Source organism: Heterocephalus glaber, unplaced genomic scaffold (genome assembly GCF_053883595.1).
Source record: "Heterocephalus glaber isolate CG9 unplaced genomic scaffold, H.glaber_assembly_v1.0 deba00001600, whole genome shotgun sequence".
In the NCBI taxonomy this organism is placed as follows: domain Eukaryota; kingdom Metazoa; phylum Chordata; class Mammalia; order Rodentia; family Bathyergidae; genus Heterocephalus; species Heterocephalus glaber.
In genome coordinates this window covers 45,343,305-45,369,397 of record NW_028258372.1, presented here as the reverse complement: position 1 = coordinate 45,369,397, position 26,093 = coordinate 45,343,305, and the positions used below count along the sequence as shown (strand labels likewise).

Sequence of the window (26,093 nt, the reverse complement as noted above, 5' to 3'; positions counted from 1 at the left end):
ACTGTACCCATATCTTGTTGAGAAGAGAAAGAATTTATATTGTGTGGATTATCTTTTCCTTTTCCTTTCAAACATTTTCCTTCTGTTTTAAGTATATCAAGCTAAGAAGCACATCTCTGAATTTTGTTTTGTTTTACTTAATTTCTGTTGTTTTAATAAATCTAATCTAAACTGGGTGTAGTGGCACACACCTATAATCCCAGCACTAGGGAGGCTGAGGCAGGAGGGTCACCATGAGTTCAAAACCAGCCTGGGCTACATAGCAAGACACTGTCTCCAAAAAATAACATAAAATAAAATCTAGTCTAATAATTTTCATGTGTGTTTTGGTACTAGAGACTGAACCCAGGGTCTCTGCACTGTGCTGCAGCCCCAGCCCTTTTTATTTTTTATTTTGAGAGAGAATCTCACAGTGGAACTTGCCATCCCTCTGCCTGAACTCCCCAGAGTACGGGGATTACAGGTGTGCACTACCTTGCCCAGTTTAATTTTCCTTCTTTCTGTTTTTTTTGTGAATGCATTTACACTGATTATGATTACCAACACACTTTTATTTTGCTATTTCTTCTGTGCTTTCTCTTTGTCCTGTTTTTTCTGCATTTCATTTTTATTATCGTGAAATTTCCAACAAATGAAGTTTGTCATATTTTATGGGGAAAATAGGATTGATACTACTTTATCAAGCCCCTTTTATAGATGATAATTTAAGAGTCAATGGGAAAAGCTTTCCTAATATTAGGAAGCTAATCAGTGCCGAAGCCAAAGGCCCAACATGACCCTGCACTGTCCAGCACACTCCCACACAAGAGCTGCCCTCCCCCGCAGCTGCAGCAGCAAGAGCCGATGGCTTAACACGTCACAAAGTATTTCCTCTGGCCCTCAGAGAGGTAAGAGACTGTGTTCAACTGTTCCTTCACATAGAGGGAACCTGAGACTTAGTCACTTACCTGTGAGCAAAGAAGCTTTGTGTTAGAAATTTTTTAAAAACTTCTAGAAAATTTTAAAATCTTGAAATAAAATTAAACAGAACTTTTTAGAAGGAAAAAAACCATTAATCAATGAGAGCTGAGGTAGACACACCCATTACTAGTTTAGGAACAAAAATGTATTATTTATTAGGTCTGCTCAGAAAGTTACATGAAAGGTTTAAATACATAGAGGTTGACAGCGTCAGATAATTTAGTTTTTGCTGTTTTAAAAGATGGACACAACTACTTGAATGTGAACAAGTAATCAATATTATATTTAAAAGAAAGTTAGCAGCTGTTTGGACTTGCTATCTTCCAGGATGAGAAGCCAGCCCCAAAACGACCAATCTCGGGGAACGGGCCCCAGACTGGCCAAGTTGGGTGCCTCTGTGGGATGCAGCCTCCGCCCCCTGCTCTGGCCTTCTCCTTCCTTCCCTCCCTCCCTCCCTCCGGGCCTCTGCTTCTGCTGTCCTGCAGCTCCTCCTTCCTGGCTTCGGGGGGCTGACTTCCAGGACGCTTTGGTTGTGTTTCGCCTTTGCTCAGTGGATTTCCCAGCACAGACTCATTCCTTCACAACACCAACTGCCAGCAGGGAGATGTTTGTAGGTGGGGAGGTTCTCGGACCAAAGCGGGCCCAGAGGACAGCAGCAGCACTTGGGGGCAGCCCCGGTCCTCAGCAGCTGGCCCTGCAAAGAGGGCGGTAGTCCTGCCTTGTGCCCAATACTCACTCTGAGGAATTCCTCACTCTGCATTCCAGGCAAGACTAGAGCCAAAACCAACGGAATTCTGACTAAACATCCACAATAGCACGCATCACTGGACATTAAAACTATCCCATATCTTAACGAAATTATCCATTTCCTTCTGAATTTGTACAGGAAATCACACAGATCCTCCCCAACCCGCAGCTCTTTAAAGTTCATTTAATCAGGAACGATCTTAGAGACACCATCTGAAGAGAAATCACTCGAAAAGCCTCCTATTTAACAGTTTTGAAACAAACTCAGAAGTAAACCCAGGGTGAGAACGTAGGACATCCTGATCTCTAATGTCACAGGATCACGACCAACACACCTGGTTCTCAAGGTGAGAAACTCGCGTCTTCTGATTCTTCCTCAGGACTTTACAAGACGCAAAGGAGAGAGGCTTAGAAGGCAAGGACACATGCAGCCGTACCTTCCTTGCAAGCAGCGTGGCCATCTGGGACACTGCTGCGTGGCCGAGCAGCAGCCATGCCACCCTCTGCTTCCCCCAGTCCATCCAGAAGCTCCACTCGAAGTCTGTCGCATCCTGCATGGGCCAAACACAAGCCAGTATTATCGGAGGGATTTTAGTACGTGTGAGTCAGAACACAAACTCCAGTGAAAACACAACCAGAAAGGTCAATGTGAGCCCCGATTCTGTAGGCAGCATCTCCCCACTCCCAGACTTCCCACCCTAAGCCCCAGCCTGACTGTCCTGGGCTTTTCCCTGACTGCATCCTCACACTTTCTACACAACTCGGTCTCTGTGCTAAAAGTGATACCCTGGGGTAGAAACTATCATTATCTCCATGTGAAACAGAAGCCCAAAGACTCAATCCATGTTCCCAAGGTCACAGACCTAGAAAAAGTAAAGAATCGAGGCCATCCCAGTGAGACACCAAAGTGCTTTCCTTAACAAGAGAAGCGGAAATCAAACACTAATCACCTAAGGTTGTTTGCATTAAATCTTTTTGTTGTTATCAGTTTGTTTTATTTATTTTTTTCTTTTTTGAGAGAGAGACAGGGTCTCACTATGCTATTCAGGCTGGCCTCAAACTCGTGGCAGTCCTTCCGGCTCAGCCTCTCGCATGCTGAGCACAGGCGTGTGTCACCACGCCCAGCTCTGTCCTGTTCAATCTTGCTGTTGTTTACAGGCAGCAGAATACCTGGACAGGGAAATTAGCTAACTTCACACAACCCTGCAGTGGAAGAATGTGTACACTTCTCTTCCCCTGGGGAAGCTGTGTGTCCAGGGAGTGTTCTGAGTCGGCTCTGTGCCACGGGCCCTGTCTGAGGCACCCACAGGGCAGGTGAAAGCTTCAGGCAGGAGCACGTCCGAGGGCACCTGGAGACCAGCACCCCAGGGCGGCCCCGGAAGACCATGCAGCCGAGACGCGCAGGGGGAGAATGAGCACAATGGGCCGCGGCGGTGGGCAGCCAGCGTCAAGGCACGACCAAGACTGAGGTCCTGTTGGGGCCGAAACCTCCCACCACACCGTGTAGAGGAGGAAGGAGCCCTCTGAGGACCGCTCCTGACAGTGAACACCCCGCCAGGCACTGCAAAGGGAACCTGGAGCCCGCTGCATTGGACTCTGTGGAAACCGTTATTTTATTTTTTGCACCTGAAATGAGGGGGCAACTTAACACCATTCACGCACAGAAAACATCTGTTTTATAGAGGAGACACATGCACACACACGTCGGATTATGATGCAGAGGGGCAAACCCTGGAGACGGGGCTATGAGGATCTGGAGCGTGACACACAATCTTTCTGTCCTGCTTGTTCAGATGACAAAGCACTTGCTGGGATTTCTGAGCTAGATCAAAAATGCAGACCAGTGCCCAGCACACGATATTCACAAAGTGCTTCCCATCCTTTGTTCACCTCCAGCCAAGACTAACTATGCTTCTACATCGGCCACTTGCTTAAAAAAAGAAAAAAACAAGACTTTACCCCATTTTTCTCAAATAAACTCAAAACCGTGCGTTCCTGAATAACACAAGAGCCTGATACACATAAAAGTCCTCAGAAACTCCTTGTCCCTGCTGAAGGCCACAGATCTGGTCAAACCTTTTCCTTTTAGCCATGCAGGCCATGCCACCTCCACACAGCCAGGGCGAGCAGAGGACTCAGACCCTAACCTGGCTCTTAGACCCGGATCAGAGCCACTTCCGTGCATCTGAATTTCCAATGAGTGGAAGGTCAACTGACGGGGTAACAGTGACAAGCTGGAAGGTCATGTGATGAAGCTATGCTAGTAAAACCTCACTCTTGTAACAGGGATACAAGCAAAAAGACACTAAAAGCCAAAGTTGGATGTTTTGATATCCTGTTCCAAAAGATCCCAGCAGGCTTGGGATGCAGCTCAGTGGTCAGTGCTGACCTACAGTTCTATTCCAAGCACTGAAAAAAATTTCAAAGACCCTAATATTTTCTCTTTGTAAATATATTTTTTAATGCTAAGAAATACACTTAGGAGTCATGACCCTAATCTTACCTATGTCTCAACAGTTTTCCAAACTTAATCATTTAGAGGCAAAAATGACCACAACACCAGTTAAGAACCAAAACTCTTTCTGTTCCACTAGAAAGCCCAGGGTTACTTAGAATCTGGTGCTGGTAAATTCCATCAACAATAGTTACACTAAACGGTCTTTCATCATTTCTTTAAAAGAAATAAAAATGTATCTTTCATGTCCACCATCTCCACTTCCAATAATTACCTAAAAGAAATGACCAGAAGGAAAGCTGAGCCAAGAATGGAACAAGATGGCCCACAACTAGCAGTTAATAATCTGAGTAAGAAAGGTAATCACTGCTTCCACAGCAAAGCTTAATCACACATCTCAAGTCAGAAAAGGCCTCAAATCAAGGACAACTTCCGATTCCTCTCCTTGCCATTTCCTTTCTAGCCCCCACAGTTCTTAGCAAGCAGCCTCTTCCTCAGGACTATAAGGGGACGAATGGGGAGAGACAGGGGTTGTGCTCCAAAGAAAAGTCCTCACGCCCAGCCTTCTGGATCAGTGCCTCGCCTACTTCCAGGCGCACACATGTCACTTGCACATTTTGTGAAAAGGCAGATTTTGATCCCGGGAACCAGGTGGGCCTGGGAGTCGGTATCTCTAACGCAGGTGATCTGAGGCTGCTGGTCTGGGGACCACATTTTGTAAAGCAAGGATGGTTCGACCCTGACCAGTGACACCTCCCTGCAGCTGACACTGCATAACCCCGGGAGATCCTCAGCATCTCAGCCTACCCAGACATGCCGTTCTCGGGCAGGGACAAGCACTCTGAGCTGATAGCTGACCTTCAACCACAGAGCCGCCACCACCCAGGCCACCACCACCACGGGCCGTGCTGTGCACCCTGACTTAAGAAGGCACTGGCCTGAACCAATTCACCAGATGGGCGTTTATTCTGAGGCTTCAGTCTGCAGCCAGGCAGTACTGAGACCTCTGAGTGCAGTAACCCCGATTCCTGGAGAAACACTGTTTTCCCACCCCAGCACAGAGGAGGGTCTGGGCCTGGTGTCTTTAGCTGCCTTTTTCCTATACACAGCAGTGTTCTACCCCAGGCATGTGGGAAACTATAGAAGAATTCCTCACCCAGGCACAACCTGAAGTCTAACTAGGAAGACCCTAGGCACCCACCCCCTCTGCCCGAAAATCAAGACACTCTGAAAGCTGAGCACAGAGCAAGAGAAGGTACAGTGATTTGATTATGCTGAATGGCGTGACCTGTTATTTCTTCTATAATCAGTGATCCACATTCTATCCTCACGACAATCCTCAAGGTAGTTTTTTGTTGTTCTTGTTTAATTAATGGACTCTGTCTTTTACAGCAGTCTTAGGTTCACAGCACAAAATACAGAGTTCCATACAGCCCTTGTTCCTGCACAGGCACTGCTGCCCCACTGCCAATGTCCCCCGCCAGACTGGCACCACCGTTCCCATAAGGGATCTGCAAGCCTGTATCCTTGTGACCCAACTCCATAGTCCACAGTAAGGTCCACTCTTGGTGCTGTCCAGTCCCCAAATGTGGACAGTGTATGACAGGCACCCATCACTGTGCTGTCACCCAGCAGGGTTTTACTGTCCTAAAAAGCCTTTGTGCTTCCCCATTCACCCCTCTCTGCCCACGAACACTGACCTTTCCACTGTCTCTGTAGTTTTATCTCTTCTACAATGTCATGTAGTTGACATAAATTACATATAATCAAACAAGTAGTTTCATTTTTCTTTTTACTTCCATGTGACACATTGAGTTAACTGGAGGTCAGAGAAAGCAAGTTATTTCTCCAAAGCTGGTAGGAGGCAGAAGCAGGTTTCAAACCAGAGTAAAACTCTGATACCAAAGAGGAAGCCCTGCCACCAAGGAGGAAACCATTCACTGTGCTGTCCCCTCTCCTTGGGTCTCCCCAGCAGTACTATCTGCCAAACTATCTCCAAGCCATGGGTACTTCGTTCCTGCCCCCATAACCACAGAGCCAGCCCAGTGGCATGCGCTTTTCAGCTCAGCCTCCTTGTGTCCTTCCAGCTCCCAACAGCAGGTGGCGTCCTGTGACCCATTCTCGCCCGACCACACCTCAGTTTCAGAACTCACAGCACATGTTTTATGCCACTTTTACTGTGGTTAATTTACAACCTATATTGAGGAAAAGGGTAACTTCCTTGAGAGTAAGAACTTGGACTCACACATGAGCCACCCATGCCCAACATTCGGTAACCCTGAAAATGGGCAGCCGAGGGCAGTGGGGAAGTGGACTGATTTTACCACACTTCTACCTGTTTAAACGTGAACAAGTCCCAAAACCATCTGGACCTGAGTCTCCTTCTTCGTACAGTCATGGACTGAACTAGCAGTGTCCAAGATTTCTTTCAGAAAACCGAAAAAAATAGTCATTCCCTAGGCTAAAGGAAAGAGCTCTGAAGAGAGCTGTTCACTCAGCCATGGCCTGAGTGAGCACCCTTCAGGAGAAAGGGGTGCTCTCCCCTCTTCCCTTCCCACGTGACCAAGTCAGGGAGTTAGAAGAAGAAACTCCTGCTACATGAGGTCTCACCCCTGAATAAATCTTTCCTCCTGCCAGCCCTGAATTCTCATCACCCTCAAACCTGGACAGATCCTCAACAAAACGCACAGCTAGGACCTGCTTCTGTGCTTTCCCTGCGTTCCCAGACAACTTCGGTGTGAACCACAAGCTGAAGCTTACTTCCCAACTGAACAGAAGAAATACATGGTGAAAGGGGCCAGGTCAACAGACTAAATATCATCCCAAGTGCCAGGTGGCAAGTAAAACCCCAAAGCTCCTACCTAGCTGCCCCAAGAGGAGAGTTACCTCTGACCACATCAGTTACCCCAAGCCCATGGTTCGGCCCGCAGGGCATGGGTGCATAATCTGCTCAGTCCCAAAGTCTATGTCCGAATGTGAGTGAGTCTAGTGAAGGCCACAGAAGTCTTAGCAGCAGCATGTGCTTGTTTGTTCTCTGGGAAACACTGAGAATCTTGTTCCTCGCTGCACTCTGTGCCAGGCCTACTGTGATCATGGGGTCTGTGCTCTACCCAGCCAGGCCTCCTCTTTCCATTCAGTCCCCTCTACATGGCACAAGGTGTTTTAAGACCCTGTCCGATCATGTCACCCCCATTAGAGCTTCCACGTTTCCAGGAAGCATCCTCTCTGAGACAATGCAATTCTTCCTAATCCGGCCCCTCTACCCCTTCCTGTCTTACCCAAACTTTCCTCTTCATCTCACTGTACCACCACACTGGTCCCACCAGCAGTCCCCCGAAGCACCACTGGGCCTGCCCACACTCTGCTCCCACTGTGTAGAGAAACCGTCACTCAAACACCAGGTCCATCAGGTCCAAGCTCAGGCAAACATGCACTCGGGCAGACGCCCTCTGCTCCCCATCTGGAGCCAGAGTTCCTCACCTCTGGTCCCACACGGCACTGTGGTGGCCTGCACGCAGGAGCTTTCACGCTGCTCTTGATTCACAGGTTGTTCACAGCCTCTGCACTAGACTCGAGCTCCTTCCTGATAGGGTCTACATGTATTCCTAGCCTTGTGTCTCCCAACACACCTGCACACACTCGATGCCCAGTGAGAGTGTGGAAAAGGTGAGTGATTATGTAATGGGATAAATCACTTTTAGGAACCTGGTGCACACGAAGTCTGGGGAAAGAGGAAGAAGGCAGAGGACCTGCTGCCAGCCCTTGGTGCCTTCAGAAGCACAGGGACATAAACTCATGGAGCATTTGGAGGTGGTCTTCTCTGTGTATCATCTTCACCCACTCAAGGCCTACTCTCCGTCTGGAGACAGCAGCAAAATGCAGTGCTATTAAAACAGGATCTATTTCATGATTTAATTATAAGAATAAATTAAAGTACAGAAAACATTTAGAATGATGCCTGACATTTATTACATATTGTGGTCACGCGTGTTGGGTAGATATATAAATAAACAAACTGTGCTTGGGTACTCCAGGAATACAGACCCGAGAATTCCCAGCTGCACACCCTGAAACAGATCGAGGCATGAAGTATGAGACAATGGAGCTGTCTGAGCTCCCAACCCCATTTAAAGAAAGGTAAGAAGAAAAGCTCTAGAGACTGGACTAAAAAGCGAGTCTGTGTTTTCTTTTTACAAAAGGAACCATCTTCCTTCAGAAAAGCTGACATTTTCATCTCCCCGAAACAAAACACCAGCCCTGTAAGGCAGATACAGAGGCGCTCAGTCTCGACTACTCCAGGTCCCCCAGCATGACTTCCTTTGTATTAGAGGCTAGAAGATTGGAAACTACATGCCCCAGAATTCTTTGCAGTGAGCACATCTGCTAATGGCCTTGCTTCTGATGAACCGAGACTCCGAGGCACTGTGATTCTGAAGGTGAAAGAACACAATGCACCGTCAGGAGACTGTTCTGAAAGAACAGTGGCAGAGGCCCTCTGGTTGCTCTGCAGTGGCCGGGCTGGAGACCCCAAGGTCCAATCACCTCTAGAAACTCACTTTTGTTGCTCCTGCAGACCTTTAGTTAGTCCAAAATATCTTTAAATCCCTGCAATAATTTTCTTTTTTTTTAAATGACTAGAGTGGATTCTGTTGTCTGCAATGAACCCTTGATTAACCCCCTGTGGGAGAATGTTTCTTCTCACTGGGATCTAGCCCCAGCCCTGGAACAGAATCATTATGAACATAATTCACGTTGAAGTACCTTATTCTAAAGTCCATTAGTGGAAGAAAATGAAATGGAAGAAAACACCAGCTGCATCATTCCAATGAGCATTCAAAAGCGAATGAAGAAGGAAGTGAGTGTTTATGCAGAACAGCCACAAACGCATGTACATATTAGGAAATGTGACAGAAAATCGCCTGGTGGCTCACCAGTCTGTATGTTCCGTTACAGTATCTCTTTTCCCCTCCTACAGAGAAAACTAGTGGAGAGCTGAATTTATTTACTATTTTCTTTACTCTCATATCCAACATGTGGCAAAAACAAAACACAACAGAAACCCTAGACGCCCTTGTGTATCTAATCCCTAAACAGCATTATCTGCTTATCATTCACCTTGAGCCCCTTAGTTTCTGTGATCAGACAAAACCTCTACGAGTTTCCTGGAATCATGAATGTTTCCCTGTGTGTTCCAAGGCAGCAAACTCATCTTAACGGCCTATAAACTTCCAGATGAGAAACACAAATGAAGACTAATTTTGCAGGAATTCTACACAGAAGAGGGATTGCTCTCTGGATGAACCCGGGCTGATGATTCATCAAGTAATTATTGGAAGAGTTTTCTTCTTCTTTCAACAGCTGCTCTGCTACTGCTAAAATAATTTAAACTAAGTCATTTTACTGCTCATAATTTCCAGAGACAACACTCTCTCTCCCAACCAAAATTCCTCAAAGATAAATTACCCTCACTAATAAAACTTTTTTTCTGTAAATAGCAAAATCTCCAGATAGCATACACTTGGTCTAACAGGGACAGAATATCCCCCTGCTTTACATGTTCTATATTCTCTTTCTTCCTAGAGCTAGCAAAGGAAAGGAATGTACTAGTCCATTTTCTGTTACTGTAATGAAATACCCGAGACTGGGTGCTTCCTTGGCTGATGATTCTGGAGTTTCGAGGACATGGTGCCAGGTTGGGTGAGGACCTCTTGGTGGATAGCATCAAGCCAGGATCAAGAGAGACAGATCACATGGCGGGACAGAAAGCCAAAGAGACACTGGTGTCCCAAGAGAACAAAGTCAGTCTCTTCTAAGAACATGCCTCCGATGCCCTATGACCCCCTAGCAAGCCCCCCTTCTTAAAGGTCCCAGCACCTCTTAATATGGCCACAGATCAAGTTTCCAAAGCAGAAACCCTTGGGCAGCACATTCAAACCACATCTAAACCAGAGTAGAACCAAATGTTTAAATACTGAGAAAAACTGAATTACAGTGTGAAGTCAAAGGCACAAATACTATGCTATTATCCCTACACTTTTCAAATTGAAAACAAATACTAACCAAATTTTCCACAAGATATAGGGAGAATAGAATGTAAACAACAAATAAGGATGACAAATCTGGGATAAAGACAAAAATTGAAATCCAGTGGAATGACTAGAGAGCGAATTACACAAACTCCTGAGACTCTCCAGCTACAGACAGTGCATGTGCCCCATTCAAGTCACTTCTCCAGAACACTAAAGGCACGCAGGGTACCACATGACATGAGGTCAGTGACAAGCTGCAGTCTTTGGGGACCACAGGCTCCAACACGGGTCCTCACACTCAGACAGTTTGGATTCTGCTCAGGAAGCCTTTACACATTCAAGAAGACTAGTTTATACACAACATCTCTGCAGCAGGCACACCCTAACAAAATGGAACGCCAGGTGGAGTCCCAAAAATGTCAGTCAAGAAAGAAAGCATGGACTGGGGATGTAGCACCGCACCTGCCTGGCAAGCATGAAGTCCTCAGTTCAATCCCCAGTACAGAAAGAAAAAGAAAGAAAGAAAGAAAGAAAGGAAGGAAGGAAGGAAGGAAGGAAGGAAGGAAAGAAGGAAGAAACAGGAGGAGAAAATAGCATCTTTGCCACCCACCTAGGATAGCAGAGAACCCTTCATAACCCCAGACACCACATATCCTCTTGAACTCTACATATGGATGAAAGAATGGGGAAATGGACAACCAGAGTCAGGTGGAAGGATTCTCCCACACACCTTGTAATCTTCCCCCCTGCTGTCAGCTGCCCCGGGTACCCACAAGACACTCTGAGCATGGGCGACGCTGCAGCTGGGAGATGTCTGAGTCAGTCTCACAGGGTTCGTGTCCTGCAAGCCTGGTCCTCGGTCTGGCTATGAGAGGAGATGGCAGGAGTGCTAAGATGTGACCCCAGTGGGAAGTGATCAGGCCCTGAGGGCCTCACCTTCTGACGAGATTGATACAGTGTTCACAGGACCGATGAACTTCCTGCAGAGCTGGCTGTTATAAACCCTGTGGCTTGGCCTCTTCTGCATGCAGCCAGTTTCCTTTCCATTTCTCCATCATGTCATGATGCAGCCAAGGGCCCCTCACCAGAAGCCAAGCAGGTGGAGCCACCTGGTCTTGGACTTTCGGCCTCTAAAATTGTGAGCTAAAAAAGCTCTTTCTTTCCAAGTGTTTACTCTCATGTAATTTGTTATAGCAACAGAAATCTTCCTTCTACATTGATCCTCCTCTCCCATTTTCCAGGACTTCAACCATTTCTCCACAGAAAATTACTGTGTTAATAAAATGGTTTGTCTTTGTTATCATTCCGAAAACTTACTTTAAAATACTTCAACATGTAGATTTTGGGTTTCAAGCAAGATACAGTAGATACATTTCTCCCTATCCCCCCATTGAAACCATGGGTATTATATATATGTAACAGTCCCAAGAAGAGTCTTAAAGGTGAAAAGAGGACTAACTGGCTGGTGACTCTGGGCCTGGGGAATGACAACAAACACAACAAAACTAATCAAGTACAATAACTCACTGGATTGGCTCAATAGCAGATGTACACAACATAGAATTACTGAACCTACAGAGTTCATAGAAACTACACAGCCTGGAGGAAATGGAGAAAATGGACAAAAGATAAACAGTCTTTGGGAACCATGGCTCAAGAGCAAACGATCTAACACTCACGTCTTCAATTTTCCAGAGGAAAAAGAGAAAATATGTGGTGCTGAAAAATTATTCAAAGAAATAATGGCAAAAACTTTCCCAAGTTTGGCAAAAGGCCTACACCTACAGATTCCACAAGCCAAATAAACCCCAACCAAATTAAATATACCAATTTTTTAAAAAAAAAGATTGGCAGAGTGGATGGTTAAAAAATGACCCCCTCCAGAAGAAATTCACTTCCAGCTTTGAGGTGTAGCTCGGTGATAGACCAAGTACATTCGGAAGGCCCTGGGCTCAATCCCCAACACACACAGAAAGGAACGGGATGGAACGGAATGGAAAGGAAGAAAATAAATTCACTTTAATAAAAGAAAGAAGAATGGCCATATTAATACCAGGTAAAGATGACTTCAGAAAAAACATCACTGGGGTCAAACAGCGTCATTACCCTGTGCTCAAAGAGCTGGACCTCTCACCCAGAGCTCTTGCCGTCTGGATGCAGTCACATGCTCGTGGTCTGTATCATGCAAGGGACACAGAGCACTGTGGAGGAGGCAGGTGTGCTAAGGCTTAGTCAGTGGGAGGCCGTTCTTTAAGGGTCTGCTCCTTTGCTGTGCTGGTGGTGGCGGGAATCTGCATGTTTGAGCATAAAACTGCACAAACTGCAGGTCACGAGTGAGTACCTCACGGGCCTGGTGAAATCTGAGTAAAGTCTGATGGTACTGATGTCCACTTTGGCTGTGCAAAACTCCCCACTGGGGAGGCAGGGAGGGACTTCTCTGTACTATCACTGCCATTTCCTGTGTATAATTATTTCCAAATGAAAGCTTTTACAATATGACAAAACATAAACTGTACTCAAAACCCTGACACACATCTGTGGTTAAAGCAGTTTCTGTTGTTGAACTGGGAGGAGGCTATAGAACTCTGCTTCCCCCTCCTGGTGGCCCAGGAGGCTGGGGTGCTAGGGTGACCATGGGACTGAAAGTTAATGATTCAGATCTGTCATTTGCATGTCCATAGTGCCTTCCACATAGTCCAATTCTTTAAAGTTAAAAATTGGGTGTGTCTTTCAATTCAACATTTCTAATATGAGAAACTAACCTACAGAATGTCTTCTAGAAACAACTTTACAATGTAACCAGCACTTGGGGGATAAAAAGTCACCATCAGTGAGCCCTAGATGCAGTTACTGGTACAGCAAGATAAAGTAGGTCAACACATGCTCTGGTTTCTCTTCACATCAAATAAATCTTTTGCCTTTTACTAAAGATTTCCACGGAGAGAAACAAATCTGAGTTCTCAACCAATTTTTTGAGGCCTTGCTCTGCAGGACTGCTTACTCTGGTGAAAAGGATGCGCTTCTCTCGAGGAAGATGGGTACAGTAAGTGAGTTTTAGGAAGTAACAGGACAGGGTTTTGTTTTCCTTGTATAAGTTTGTTTCGGAATCTGACTTGTTAGCATTATGAACCCTAGAAACAGAAACAAACAAGGGTTTGAAGATCATTCCTAATGTTTCCATATGGATTCACAGTTTAGGAAACTAGATTTTGTCCATGTATTTTTTTCTGGTATTAAAGTTGAACTATATCCCTGGTTCTGTTTTAAATTTTGAGACAAGGTCTTGCTAAATTTCCTAGGCTGGACTTGAATGTAAAATCCTCCTGCCTTAGCAAACTAGAATCCAGGAATTTAAAAACCCATATCCTTATATCTATTTGGAAGGGACTTGCCTTGAGAATACAGCATTGTTTTCTTTATTTTGTTGTTTTAAATTTTATTTATTTATTTTTGTGTTTTTGAGACAGGGCCTCCCTGTGTAGTTCAGACTGGCCTTGAACTCACTATAGCCCAGGTTGGCCTCTAACTCGCAGAGTTAGACCCTCCTGCCTCAGCCTCCCAAGTATTAGGATTACAGGCCAGCACCACCATGCCAGGCTGAGTTACACTGCTTTCTAACAGACATCTCCCTGTGTGACAAAAAGGAAGTCCCTAAATGCCTTGGCTGGTCCTGCTCCTTAACATCACTAATGCTAACTAACAAGGCAGAGTTCAGAAAAATTTACACATGAAAAACCACAATTTGATCTGAGATTTGCTTTCACAGAGCCTAGGAGTGAGGTCATATGGAATAACCTGCCTCCTCCTCCACCTCTGCAGCAGCAGCTGTCACCCCAAAAGCGGCTCAGTCAGCTCCCCTCTCAGAGCGGCCTGCCCATCCCCATGCGTCCCCCGCTCTGCTCAGCACGTGCCGGCTGCTGCTCCAGACTTCTTCCTTTCAGAGCCCTCAGCTGTCACGCCGTGCTCTCCAGAGGTAATAACCTTTTCAAGAACGCTGACAGGCACCGCTTTTAGGGAAAAGAAATGTCTCCCCCTCCCACTCCCCCAGATCTCAGCTCGCAGCCTCTGTTCAACCTGCCCTGCTTGGAGCAGGCCCTCTGCCTGATCCCTGCCTGGCGGGGCAGGTCTACGGCATGTGTTCATTACACTCCTAGGGTCAGCGGTCAGCATCGAAAGTGCCCAGATAGGGACCACACTCAAGAAGGAACGAGTCAGCCCTGACGGATCCAACCAGAAACCCACATCCCACACATGGCCACAACTCGAGTAGTTCCCAGCCCAGAAATAAATACTTGTTAATGAGAGTGGGCCCAACACGGTGGCTCAGAGCTGTTCCCAGGCTGCCCACTGGAAGCGTGGAGCATACACATCCTTGGAGGCAGCGCCCAAAGCTCCGGTGGAGGCCTCGGTGGGGTGCTGTCCACACTGCACTGCGGAGGAGCCACCCTGGGCCGCTTGCTGGGTGCGCAGAGACAGATGGCCCAGGAGCTCCTGGGGACAGGCTGGGGTGGGTTCGGCACCTGCCTGCTCACAAATGTCAGTGCACGCGGCAGAGGGACACCAGACACACATTGAAACAGCACGGGCAGCAAAGCTGTGTGAGAGGAGACTCGACTCCTACCCACCTCCAGCTGCCAGAAGGTGCCAAGACTAAAACAAAGAACTTCACTGTTATTAACCAAACTGATAAACTTGGATCGACTCAAAACATAACACCTGTGCTCGGAGCTGGACTCAAAGCCGCCTCCTCCAGAAAGCATTCCTGGTCATTCCAAGGCAAGCGCCTCCCAGACAGGTCAGCCCCCACCCAGGGACAGCAGGCACACAGAACCCTCTGCTCCATGTCCCGCCAGGCCACAGGGCAGGGCCTGCTGTGCACAGCCTGTCTGCTCACACTGCCCTTGTCAGGTAAGTGAGCATCACCCCAAGGTGGCCGCGTCATCTGCTCTCTCGGATGCAGGGTAAACTCACGTAGAGCGAGCCTCTCCCCTGCCTCAACCCTCGGCGTTCATCACGTCTGGGCCACGGGGTCAGGCTAAGACAGACCCACGGGGCCTGACGGCTGCGGCTGAGCCTCACGTTCCTGGGAGGGACAGCTGCCATCCGTGCACCAGCGCCCTGACCCAGCCGGAGTCGAGTAGGCCAGTGTGCCGGGGACACGAGGGAGCACAGGGCTCAGCAGTGTTTGCTTTGTTCGCCTTCCCCTTCGCAGAGGGGCTGCTCAGTGTGGGTCCCTCTGGGCACAGAGAAGGGGTCTCAAACAGCGGGGCCAGAAGCCCACAGGTGCGTGACGCAAGGAGGATGCATGCACGCTAACTGTCCCCTCTGGAACACACAAGCTCCTCTTCTGCAGTGGCCAGCTCTGGTCTGCTCTCCCTGCCGGATTCCTTCTGGGTGTGCAGAACATCTGCCTGCATCAGGTAAGGACAGAGGGAAAGGGTGGTGACTGTCTGGTGGGGTCGGGAATGGGGACTGCAGCTTTCCACCTTTCATAAAAACGGGATCTGCAAAGCTAATGCAGGAACATCAATTCTGCTCATCAGCTCTTAGCTACGCAGCACGCTGCTCTGCTCTCCTCTCTGGGCTATTTATTACTTCACAGAAAATAGTGTCTGCTACTTTGAAAAGCTCCAAGGAGCCACAGGAAAAGAAGGTGAAGTTAATAGCAAGGGGTTAGCTCTGCAAAACCAAGCAAATGGGATGGACAGACAGGCAGCAGAGGAGGGAAACCTGGCAGCAGGCTCCTGAAAAGGCCCACAGCAAAGTGACAGCTGAAACCTTTGACAACTGTCCTCTGCCATCTAGACTCCACATGCGGCAGTGAGGCCTCTTGGGGCTGCCCCCTACCTGTCACGGGTCGCCTCCTCATCCCACTCAACCCTGAAGCCGAGCTCCATCGTGGCTCTCAGCCCCAGAGCTGCAGGCCCTGTGCCCCAGCCCACACCAGAGAGCACTCCAGGATCAGGTCCGCTAGCCTGTTTCTCCCCAGCCTGAGGCTGGTGGCATCTCTCCCTCACCAGCTCCTCGTGTTCAGAGGCCAGAGAGGACAGAGACAGAGCCTGGAACATCAGCGGCCCCGCCACAGGGGCCTTCCACCCAGCAGGCACTTGGGATTTGCTACATGAATCAAGACAGAGCGATGCTATTTTTTCAAAGTATTGGAATAAAGAGGCATTTATAGATAGCCTCAATCTTAAAATCTTTATAGGAGGCAAAGCTTGAGTAGCTAAAAGTCATGGCTTTACTTAGAAAAGTGCCTCTTTTCTGTCTGCACTCAAAGACATTAATCACCAAGTTTCCTCTTCCATCCTTTGTGTCTCTTCTCACAGGCTCTGTAAAGTCCTCTCTGATTTTACTACTGCAAGAACAGCTTACATACGGATCTGCCCAAATTTCAGAAGCCTGCCACAGGAAAACACGTTCTCAGGACGAGAAGAGAGGAACTGCCTGCCTGTAACACTCATAAGACATCAGGATAAGGAGCACAAGGCCCCTTTCAGTAGCAGTTCCCTAAATGTTCCTCCGTAGTACATCAGCCCCAACTACTCTAAGAAAATAAAGACTGTGGGAACACCTCATCCAACACAGCACACTTACACCTTTGCCACAGGGAAGACACGTAATTCCTAACTGGTCCTGAATAGCACACTATCGGGGCAAACTCAAACACAACAGAAATGTAAACAATTGGCATCAGGTGGGTTTTTGTTTCTGTTTTTGGCGGTGCTGGGGACCGGTGAACCCACGGCTGTGCAGAGGGTTAGGCAAGAGCTCTACCACTGAGCTGTACCCCAGACCTGAGGTCCGTTTTGGAAACTGAGAAGTGTCATCATTTATCCACCTTGTACCTTCTTCAGTCCTCCAAATAAAGCGTCAGTCTCCAGCTCAAATTCTTGGTCCAGCTCCTCTTCATGCTCTAACAAGAAAAACAGTGTCCGTTAGTCACAAATCTGAACAAGATCGGGTTGGTTACTTAGCAGGAACACTAAAAGAAATTTGAATGCATCCTGGAAAAGCAGCCTGTGAGCTACATTACAGGCAGGAAACCTGCCATCCTCTTTGAGCTCCCTCCAAGCTTTCAGTGACCTAAGTTCCTGGAAATACACCATGGGGCTGAGAAAATGTCCCTCTCACCCTGTAATAAGGGTCACAAAAAGAGAAAGGGTCAAGGCAGAAAAGGGCCCACATGGGGAACCATCGAGAGGGACTGGGGACAAATGAAAAACTTTCACGCAGACCATGCTACAGAGTATCACAGCAGTGATTGCATTATACAATAGTAAGCAGATGTAATAAAATAGGATCGAAGCAGGGTAGTACACGCATTTCTAAGTAAATAACACAATTGGTTCAAAATAAATATATAACAAAATCTTCAAACATTTCTCGAGGGTGCGCCTCACCGGGCCCTCTGTGAGACGGTAGGCAGGAAACACAGCAAGGCTGCATGGCTTTACTACACGTGGGGGCAGAGATAAACTGTGCAGAGCAGTACCTTGGGATGGGAAGGAAGGAATGTGAGGGAGGTTAATGCGGAGGTCTGTGGCCAGAGGGTCGGTGGGTGGTGGGGGTGAAGTCCAAAAGAAGATCTTCAACTGGAGATAAAGACACAGCACGGTAGTGACAAAGCCACCAGAATGCTGAGAACCCTTTAAAGGGACAAAGTGCAGAGATGAGTGGAGGGAAAGACCAGCAAGGGCAAAAACCGCAGGAGGCTGGGAAAGAACTACCCAGACAGCAAGCAGAGCGAGTGTTTCTCTGAAAGGCAAGCATGAGACAATGCTGGTTTCACAGGAAGCCCAAGGGGAAACTGAGGCACGCTGGATGGGAACAGCAGCCCCAGCTCCGGTGCTGCTCCCAGGAACACAGGGATGGGAAGGGCCACAGGCAAAGGCCAGGAGCCCCATCCTCTGCATCCCGTGGGCTCTGGTGCCACACAGAAGGGTGTGACCAGCGCAGGCACTGGTCCCCTCTGTTACAGCTGCACACGAGGCTGCCGCGCATGCATGTGTGCGTGTGTGCGTGTGTGCGTGCGTGGGTGCGTCGCCTTGTCCCCAGACCCAGGTCCACAGAAACAGTCTGCAAATATGACAAGTTACCGCAACCTCTGGATTCCTCCGGGGAAGCTAGAAAACCTCTGCCCCCTCCTCCTCCTCGCTTTGACCTCACAGTCACACAGTGCAACCTCCAGAGACACTGGGATTATGCATAAGAGAAACAAAGCAAAGACCTAAGCTTGTTTTCCTTAAGAGTAGTGCATAGCCAGTGAAGGTGACCTGCTAACCCAGGCTTCCCAGCGCTGGAACATAGCTCCCTCTAGTGGGGAACATATAGCTATATCCCACTTAGGGGATCCCTACTGCATAAAAACAAAGAAATTGGGGTGGCAAGTTAGATAAATAAGCAAGCACAGTACTTTGCATCAGAGAAATAAGACACTCTAAATATCAGGGCTCCCTGGTGCTGGAGAGGTGGGGTTTTTTAAAGGAAAACATTAACTACAGATCACTGAACATTCAAGAAATGAAAATAAAACCCTTGTGAAGTGAAAACACAAATCAGTGTAAAGCACAACTCTGTAAAGATGTCATTGACACACAGCTTTTCAGGCAGATAGCTAGTGCATACAAGAAGGTGGGTCCTGCAGGGCTTGGAAGATGTCAGGTGGCTGCTGCTTGTTAGAAAATAATCTTAACCCAACAAACCAGAAAAATCGTAGATTTTATAAATTAATTCAAAAACTTTCTCTTTGGAAAAAGGAATAAACCTACTAAATAGACGAATCTTTGATGAATTTCTTAAGATAGGTGAATGAGACACATGCATTATCCAAGACATTATAAGAATATGATCTACAAGTGTATGCTAGTGCATTTAAAAATCCCCACTATATGAAAAAATATAAATTGCTCAACCTAACTAAGTAAGAATAAAAATCCCAATATACCAACAGCCCTGAAATATATTGGGAAGTTTTCAGTGAATCTCCCACCAAAGACACTTCAGGCCTACACAAATTTACAAGTTAAAGATACCAAGCTTTGACAGTTCGGACATTTCATACGCTGGCTCCACAATGTTAAAGGAAGGAAGCATCCCCTTCCATTACACAAAGCTGGCAGAGTGCTGCTTTGGAATCTGGGAATAAAACTACAGGCCCACCAATCTCACCGAGAATTAATATTTTTTTAAAACTTGGGGAAAAGCAGTGTATTTGAAATTACACAGCGCAATTGGGGCTGATGGGCCAGTCCCCTCCACTCCCTGGAAGCTTGGCTACAGGGCGGGGCCGACCTTTGTCCTAGAGCTGCTCCTCAGAGGCAGAGATAAAACACATGCTTGCTGGAAGCTCCAGCATGACCAGCAGTAATCTCTCCTCACCTGGCACTCCCTGCAGGTTCATGCACTGGGCTGCGTCTCACACACCCGGCTGTAACATACTGAGCTGTGGGGAAGGGCGTGTGCGGCAGACACAGCTGAGAGGACGGCACCCTGCCAGCCACACTGCACCCTCTGGAAGACCCCATAGGAGGTGCCCTAGATGCAGCACAGCCTTTAAACCCAATACCCTGAAGCGCTCGTGCGTGCCATCTCCCTTCCCACTGCCTGAGCTGCGCACTCCCAGTGGCGCTGTCACCAACGTGAGGCTTTGCTGCCTCTCCTTGCTGTCACGTGGCATGTCCGATTCTTTGTTCATCACCCTCTAGAGCCTAGAGACCCATCTGGGACACCATCACCCAGGGGAATGACGGTGGGTTTCTGTTGCTACTGAAGTGTCGTTACTTTAAAATAGCATATTAATGATCAGAGAGAAAAAAGGAAAACCAAGTAATCACTTGAGAAGTAGCTGCTTTGAAAATGGATAAAAATCCACACTTATTACCAATTTTTAAAAGTGTAAGAATTCCTTGACATGATAATTAAAAAATAAGTAAAACTTGTACAATTTTTCACTAATGGTAAAAGCAACACAAGGATTTTCATTAAAACAGGATAGCATCTGGGGCTGGAGATTTAGCTCAGTGGTTCCTCTGCCTGGCTCGCAAGCGCAAGGCCCTGAGTTCGATCCCTGGTACCAAAAAAAAACCAAAAAAAAAACCAGGATAACATCCAACTGTGCTATTTTTCTAGAAGTTATAGCAAAGAAAAATTTGATGAAGGCAAAACCATTACTAGTTGTGGATGTATTATTTCAATAATCAACCAGGAAAATCAAATGGTAACTCCATTGACTAAAATTCAGTAAACTTTTAGAATATAAAATAGATAAACTAAAATAAGTACGTTCACTACAGACCAGAAAGAATCAGCTAGAAAATATGGGAAGTATAATTGGAAAATAGTTCAATCATAAAAGGAGAAAAAAGACTTGGAAATAACTTTAACAAGAATTTTAGCAGAGAGCTCCCCGCCTCCATCCCAGGCTCCTAGGGCAGAGAAGCTGAGCCGGTCCCAGAACCCGGAAGGAAGCTCCCCTGCTGCCATCCCAAGCTCCTAGGGCAGAGAAGGTGAACCGCATGGGCGCTAGAAGCACCCCCTCCCGTGGAAATGAGAAGACACGTAAACAAGCCTCAAAAAACAGACTTCTGGATCACCTACAGCAACCCCAAAGGGAAACGAGATGGAACACTCTGATACTCAACCACCTGGACTCTCTGAACTGGCAACAAAAGAGGATCTGGGAAAAATGAAATCAGAAATACCTGCTCAGATAACAGCAAAGATTTTGCTCATGGTGCAAGACATGATTAATAAATCTAGAGAGGACACAGATAAAAAAAATAGAAGATCTGAGGAACATGATGGTATCCCAACATAGGAAACAAATGGAATCCATAAAACAGATACAAACAGATTTCCAAGAGATTAAAAACTCCATCAAAAGTTTGCACAGCAGAATGAACCAATGTGAGGATAGAATTTCACATATAGAAGATAAGATTGCAATTAGTGAGGAGGAAAAGAAAAATTGCTTTAAAAATGTAAGGAAACACGAGAAATCAATCCAGCAGCTGCTAGATGATGCAAAGAAGAATAACATAAGACTGACTGGAGTCAACGAAGAAACAGGAGAGAGTGCAGATGACATAAAAAAAACTGTTCACAGAAGTGATGGCAGAAAACTTCCTAAGGAGTGGAAAACAACTTGACATACAGATAAGTAAGGCATATAGGACTCCAGCTAGCCTCAATCAAAAAAAATCTACACATAGGCATATAATAGGATTCCAGAAATCCAACAGAAGAACAAAATTCTACAAGCAGTGAGAGAAAAGAAACAAATCACGTACAAAGGAAAGCCCATCAGAATCACAGCAGACTTCTCAGTGCAAACCCTCAAGGCAAGAAGAGCTTGGAGTGATGTATTTCAAGCCCTAAAGGAAAACAGCCTCCAACCCAGACTGATGTACCCTGCAAAACTATCTTTCAAAATTGATGGAGAAATAAGATACTTTCATGACAAAGAGCACCTCAGGAACTTCATGAATACCAAACCAGCACTCCAAAAAATTTTAGACAATGCCCTAGGAAAAGACAATGAGGATCACAACCCCAGGAAACCCACCAGAATGAATCTGTTGGGTGTGACAAATTAAATGCAAAGGGGGAGAATCCAACAAAAAGAAAAAGTCATCACAAGGCTTTTAAAACTTTTAACTTCATCTCCCTAATGAGTATATAATTCAATCTTATTATTGTACTGATCAGTATTTTTCTGATTCTAGAGTTGCACACTATTCCTTATGCTATACTGGCTATTTATCATCTTCTTACATCTATATTTTAATTGGGTTCTCTATTAATGAGCTCTAAGAATTCTTTATATATTCTGGTCATAGGTTATATGCATTGTAAATATGGTCTGTTTAAGGACTTTTCATTTTAATGATGTCATTTAAAGTTCTATATTTTGATGGAATCTCATTTATCAATTTTTTTCTTTTATACATCATGTTTTTTGTATCCTAGGTAGTTCTTGACTACCATGAATTCATAAATATTTTCACTTATAATTTCTTCTTAAAGTTTTATACTTGTAGGCTTTCTTATTTAGGTTCATAGATCCCTTCAAGTTATTTTCATGTATGGAAAAAAAGGGTTGAGGTTAATTTTTTATATATGGATACCAGGTGTTCTAGTGCCGTTTGCTGAAAACATTATCTCTTCCTCGGCTCTTGAATTGAATTTATATTCTATAATATGCTAATGTTAAATAATCTTTCAAAACTCAGTGGACCATATTTGTGTGGTTCTATTTCTAGATTCTCTGTTTTATTCAAATGATCTATATGTCTTTCCTTACACCAACACTGCCTTGATTACTGTAGCTTTAGAAGAAGTCTTAAAATTAGGTACTAAACGTCTTCCAACACTGTTTTTGTTTTTGTTTTTAACTTTTCTAGGTCCTTTGTACTCCTACATAACTTTTAAATTTCAATATCCAATTCTTCATTTATAGCAAGTATACACAGACCTGAATTTTTATATATACCTTGTGTTTTCTAATCCTGCTAAATTCAAATACAAGTTCTAGGGGCTCCTAGAGATTTCTTAGTATTTTCTCTGTAGATGATCATTTCATCTACATATAAAGATTTTGCTTCTGCCATACCAATCCTATCCTAGTTGTGTCATTTTATTGCCAGACTATTTTGGTGGGGACTAGGTTTCAAAGTTTAATGAACAGATAAAGAGTAAGCATATCTGCCCTTGTTCCCCACCTTAGGGAGAAAGCATTGTATCTTCTCCATTCATATAAGGCATTCTCACTGGAAGTATGGAGTACATGTCTTTAATCTGTTGAGAAGTTTCTATTCTACTTCTAGGCTCCTGATAGCTTTTACCATGAACAGCTGTAGAATTTAGTCCAATACTCTTTCTCCAACTAGTGACAGGATCATATGGCATTTTCCTTGCCTCTGTTAAAATGATGACTTTTGGGGGTCAATCTTCCAATGCTGAACCAATACTGCCATCCCTATAACAAAACCATTTTCTACATCCTGCCAGATCTGACTTCCAAGAGTTTGTTTTGTTAAACAAATTTCTATCTATGTTCGTACTTTTTTCTTCTATTATCTTTATCCAGTTTTAAGATTAGCACAATGTTGAGTTCCTAAAATGAGGGGAGAAGTGTTCCTTCTTTTTTCTGCTTTAATTGTTTGATATAATTTATCAGTTAAAATGTTTATGAGCCTGCTGTTGTCATATAGGTAGGTTTTCAAGCTAGGAATACACTTTCTTTAATAGGTGCTATTTAAATTTTATATTTCCTCCAGAGTTAGTTTCATTAATTTGTCTTCCAAGGTACTTCTTGGAAGTTGTCAAATTTATTTCAAAACAGATTTTTGAAATACGCTTTCTATATCCTTTTAAATTCTGTAAAATCTGTGGTAATGTCTCCTAGATCTTAATATTGTAATTTAAAAAATGTATAACTGATATTGTGTAACACGAAGAAAAGGTCTAAAAGAGCAGGGGAATTGGGAGGGTAGGGGAAGGGAAATAAGGGAAAGGAAAAAATATGAGAAGAGGAAAAAAAATGGAAACAAGGTCTTTGCAAATAGGGAAGTGTGGAGGGGTGAAGGGAGGGCAGGGGAAGGGGAAAGAAATAAGAACCAAGGTACTCGTGTAATGGTACAAGATCCCAATGATGAATGTGACTGTATTTTATACCGAAAATGGACCAATAAACTTAATGGGAAAAAAAAAAGAATTTTAGCAGAATCTACTATGAAGAAAACCATAACATACAGAAAATAACAGAAGACTGACTAAACACAGAAAAAAAATCATATTCCTGGGATGAAATATATATTATTTTTTTTAATTATTTGCAAATTACTTGCCCGGTTTATTGTAGTTCTAATTAAAACCCCAATGAGATGTTTTGGGAACTTGGCAATTTTAGATACGTGCTTGGAAAAATGAAGCACTCCGGGAAAGAAGCGCTCCAGAGACTTAAACATTTTGTAAAGTAAACACAATTCAAATAGTGCAATATTGATAAAAACTGACAAGTCAATGAAACGGAGAAGAAAGCCCCAAAGTGTCTGGAGTTAAAGGCTTTAATACACAGCCAAGGTTGCATCATAATTCCACGAGAAATGCCTTAATAAATAATTTTCAGTTAAGTATTTGAGAAAAAATAACTTTAACTCTTCATTAGACATCCTATCTAAAACACCTTGGAGACAGATGAGAGAACCCTCAACTCGCAGAGAGCACCGTAGGATGGGACAGACCTCCTCGTGGACGTGTTCACAGCAGCAGCTCTGGGGCCAACAGGCTGGGTCTACCTACCCAGGACCTGAGAAAAGGCTGTGGTTTCTCTATAGCCCCTCTTCTGAGAAAACAACCAGATACAGTACAACCTTACAAATACCTTGAGTGCAAAATAAATGGGCTAAGCATCCAACTCGTAAAGCTGGGATAACAAGGAGCAGACCAAACCCAAGGAAACAGTGAAAAGGGCAGTAACTAAGGAATTGAGAACAAAAAGAAACAATTGGGCACTTAACAAAATCAAAAGCTGAAAAGGTTGATGATATCTCTTTCCATAATTCAGGTAATCAAAGAAAAACTCAGTCAGCAAAAAGGAGGGAGAAGTGGCGAGATAGAACAAGAGAAGGAATGGGGGGAGGAATATACAGTAGATGGGCGGGGAGCCGTGCAGGAGGAGGAGCCAAGGGGAGAGAAGGAAAATATTTGAGAAACTCACAGGCACCCAGGAAAGGACAACTAAGAGAAACCACAAAAACTGTAAACAGAGCATTAGATACTACAGTACACGAATCAAAGTGAAATACTACACAAGATGGTTAGAGTCCTAGAAAGCTACAAACTGTCAAAATGAGTACAAGAATAAATAGAAAACTTGAATATGAACCGGTAGGTGGTAAGTTGAGATGCTCCCCAGCGAGGCACAGGCAGGCTCCTGTCACCAGGCATTTTCACTGCGCCCACTCCGTTTCCCTTCTGAAGACGGCATTGCACTGCCCTGGCCACAGGAGGAGACGCCCTGCAGAGGCCTTCCCTCTTTAGGCTCACAGCGCAAGCCCTGAGTCTCACGTCCAGCACATCCTGCTTCGCGCGCACCATGAGAAGAGACCAAGGCACAGACCCACCGCAGCAGCCATGGAGTGGTGCCCCCTCGGTGTTTCCACGGGACTCTGGGGTGCAGGGGCTTTCTGTTCACTCTCAGGTGAGGATCACTCAAAAGATGCATCAGACTAAGGCGGTGAAGGCCAGTGCACCCCTCCAAAGGGCCTGCCAACCCGCAGCTAGGGCTGGGAATCGCTGACCGCCATGTGCCAAGAAAGAAAAGCAGTACCGGTGCCCCTCAGGGACATTTCACTGCACAACCTTCCGGGTTGCTACATGTTCTAGGCACTGCTTGCCCCAATACTATCAATGCCCCCAGAAAGTTCACAGAAGAGTCCATTTCCCCAGTGACCCACTTCCATAAGGAAGCCAAGTGGCACTTTTTCTCCAATTAGAAAGTGAGTCCTGGAACGCAAAAGATTCGGCATGGCACAGTTAAGCACACTTTGGCAAAGCCAGGATCCAGCTTGCATGCGCTGATCCCACAGAAAGAATTAGAGGAAGAAGTGCCTGGGAGTGGCCAGAGAAGCAACATCGGGGTACAAGAAGCTACGGGTTAGGGCAGGACCTGTACAAAGCCAAAAAATGGGACAGCTTCCTGACCCTGTGAGCTGCTATCCTCAGAGGGATGCTGCCAATCCCAGCAGCTACCACAGCCCAGGAAGGAATGAAAGTTTTTGCTCCACTGGAATAAAATAGTTTTAGCTTAAAGTTTAATAGTAGAATACACACAAGTGGGCAGAAGACATAGCTCAGTGATCCAGCAGCCCTGTCCCCAGCAGTGCACAGCGTATACA

The 26,093-nt window shown here is 45.6% G+C and overlaps 1 protein-coding gene and 1 non-coding gene across 8 annotated transcripts in view; one reads left to right on the top strand and one right to left on the bottom strand.

The window, feature by feature from the left end:
- The window catches only part of Hhat (hedgehog acyltransferase), a 280,152-nt gene that overhangs the window by 237,090 nt on the left and 16,969 nt on the right, over positions 1 to 26,093 (bottom strand). For all 7 annotated transcript variants that reach the window (XM_021242479.2, XM_004861997.4, XM_087194021.1 and 4 more), the window contains 2 exons: positions 17,040 to 17,107; positions 2,145 to 2,258 (listed from right to left, as the gene is read on the bottom strand). In XM_021242479.2, the coding sequence (XP_021098138.1) occupies positions 2,145 to 2,258; positions 17,040 to 17,107 (182 nt within the window). The remainder of the gene's footprint in view (positions 1 to 2,144; positions 2,259 to 17,039; positions 17,108 to 26,093) is intronic.
- Positions 13,072 to 13,186, top strand: LOC147823205 (U5 spliceosomal RNA). The gene has a single exon (XR_015444620.1). It is a non-coding gene; the product is annotated as a U5 spliceosomal RNA (small nuclear RNA).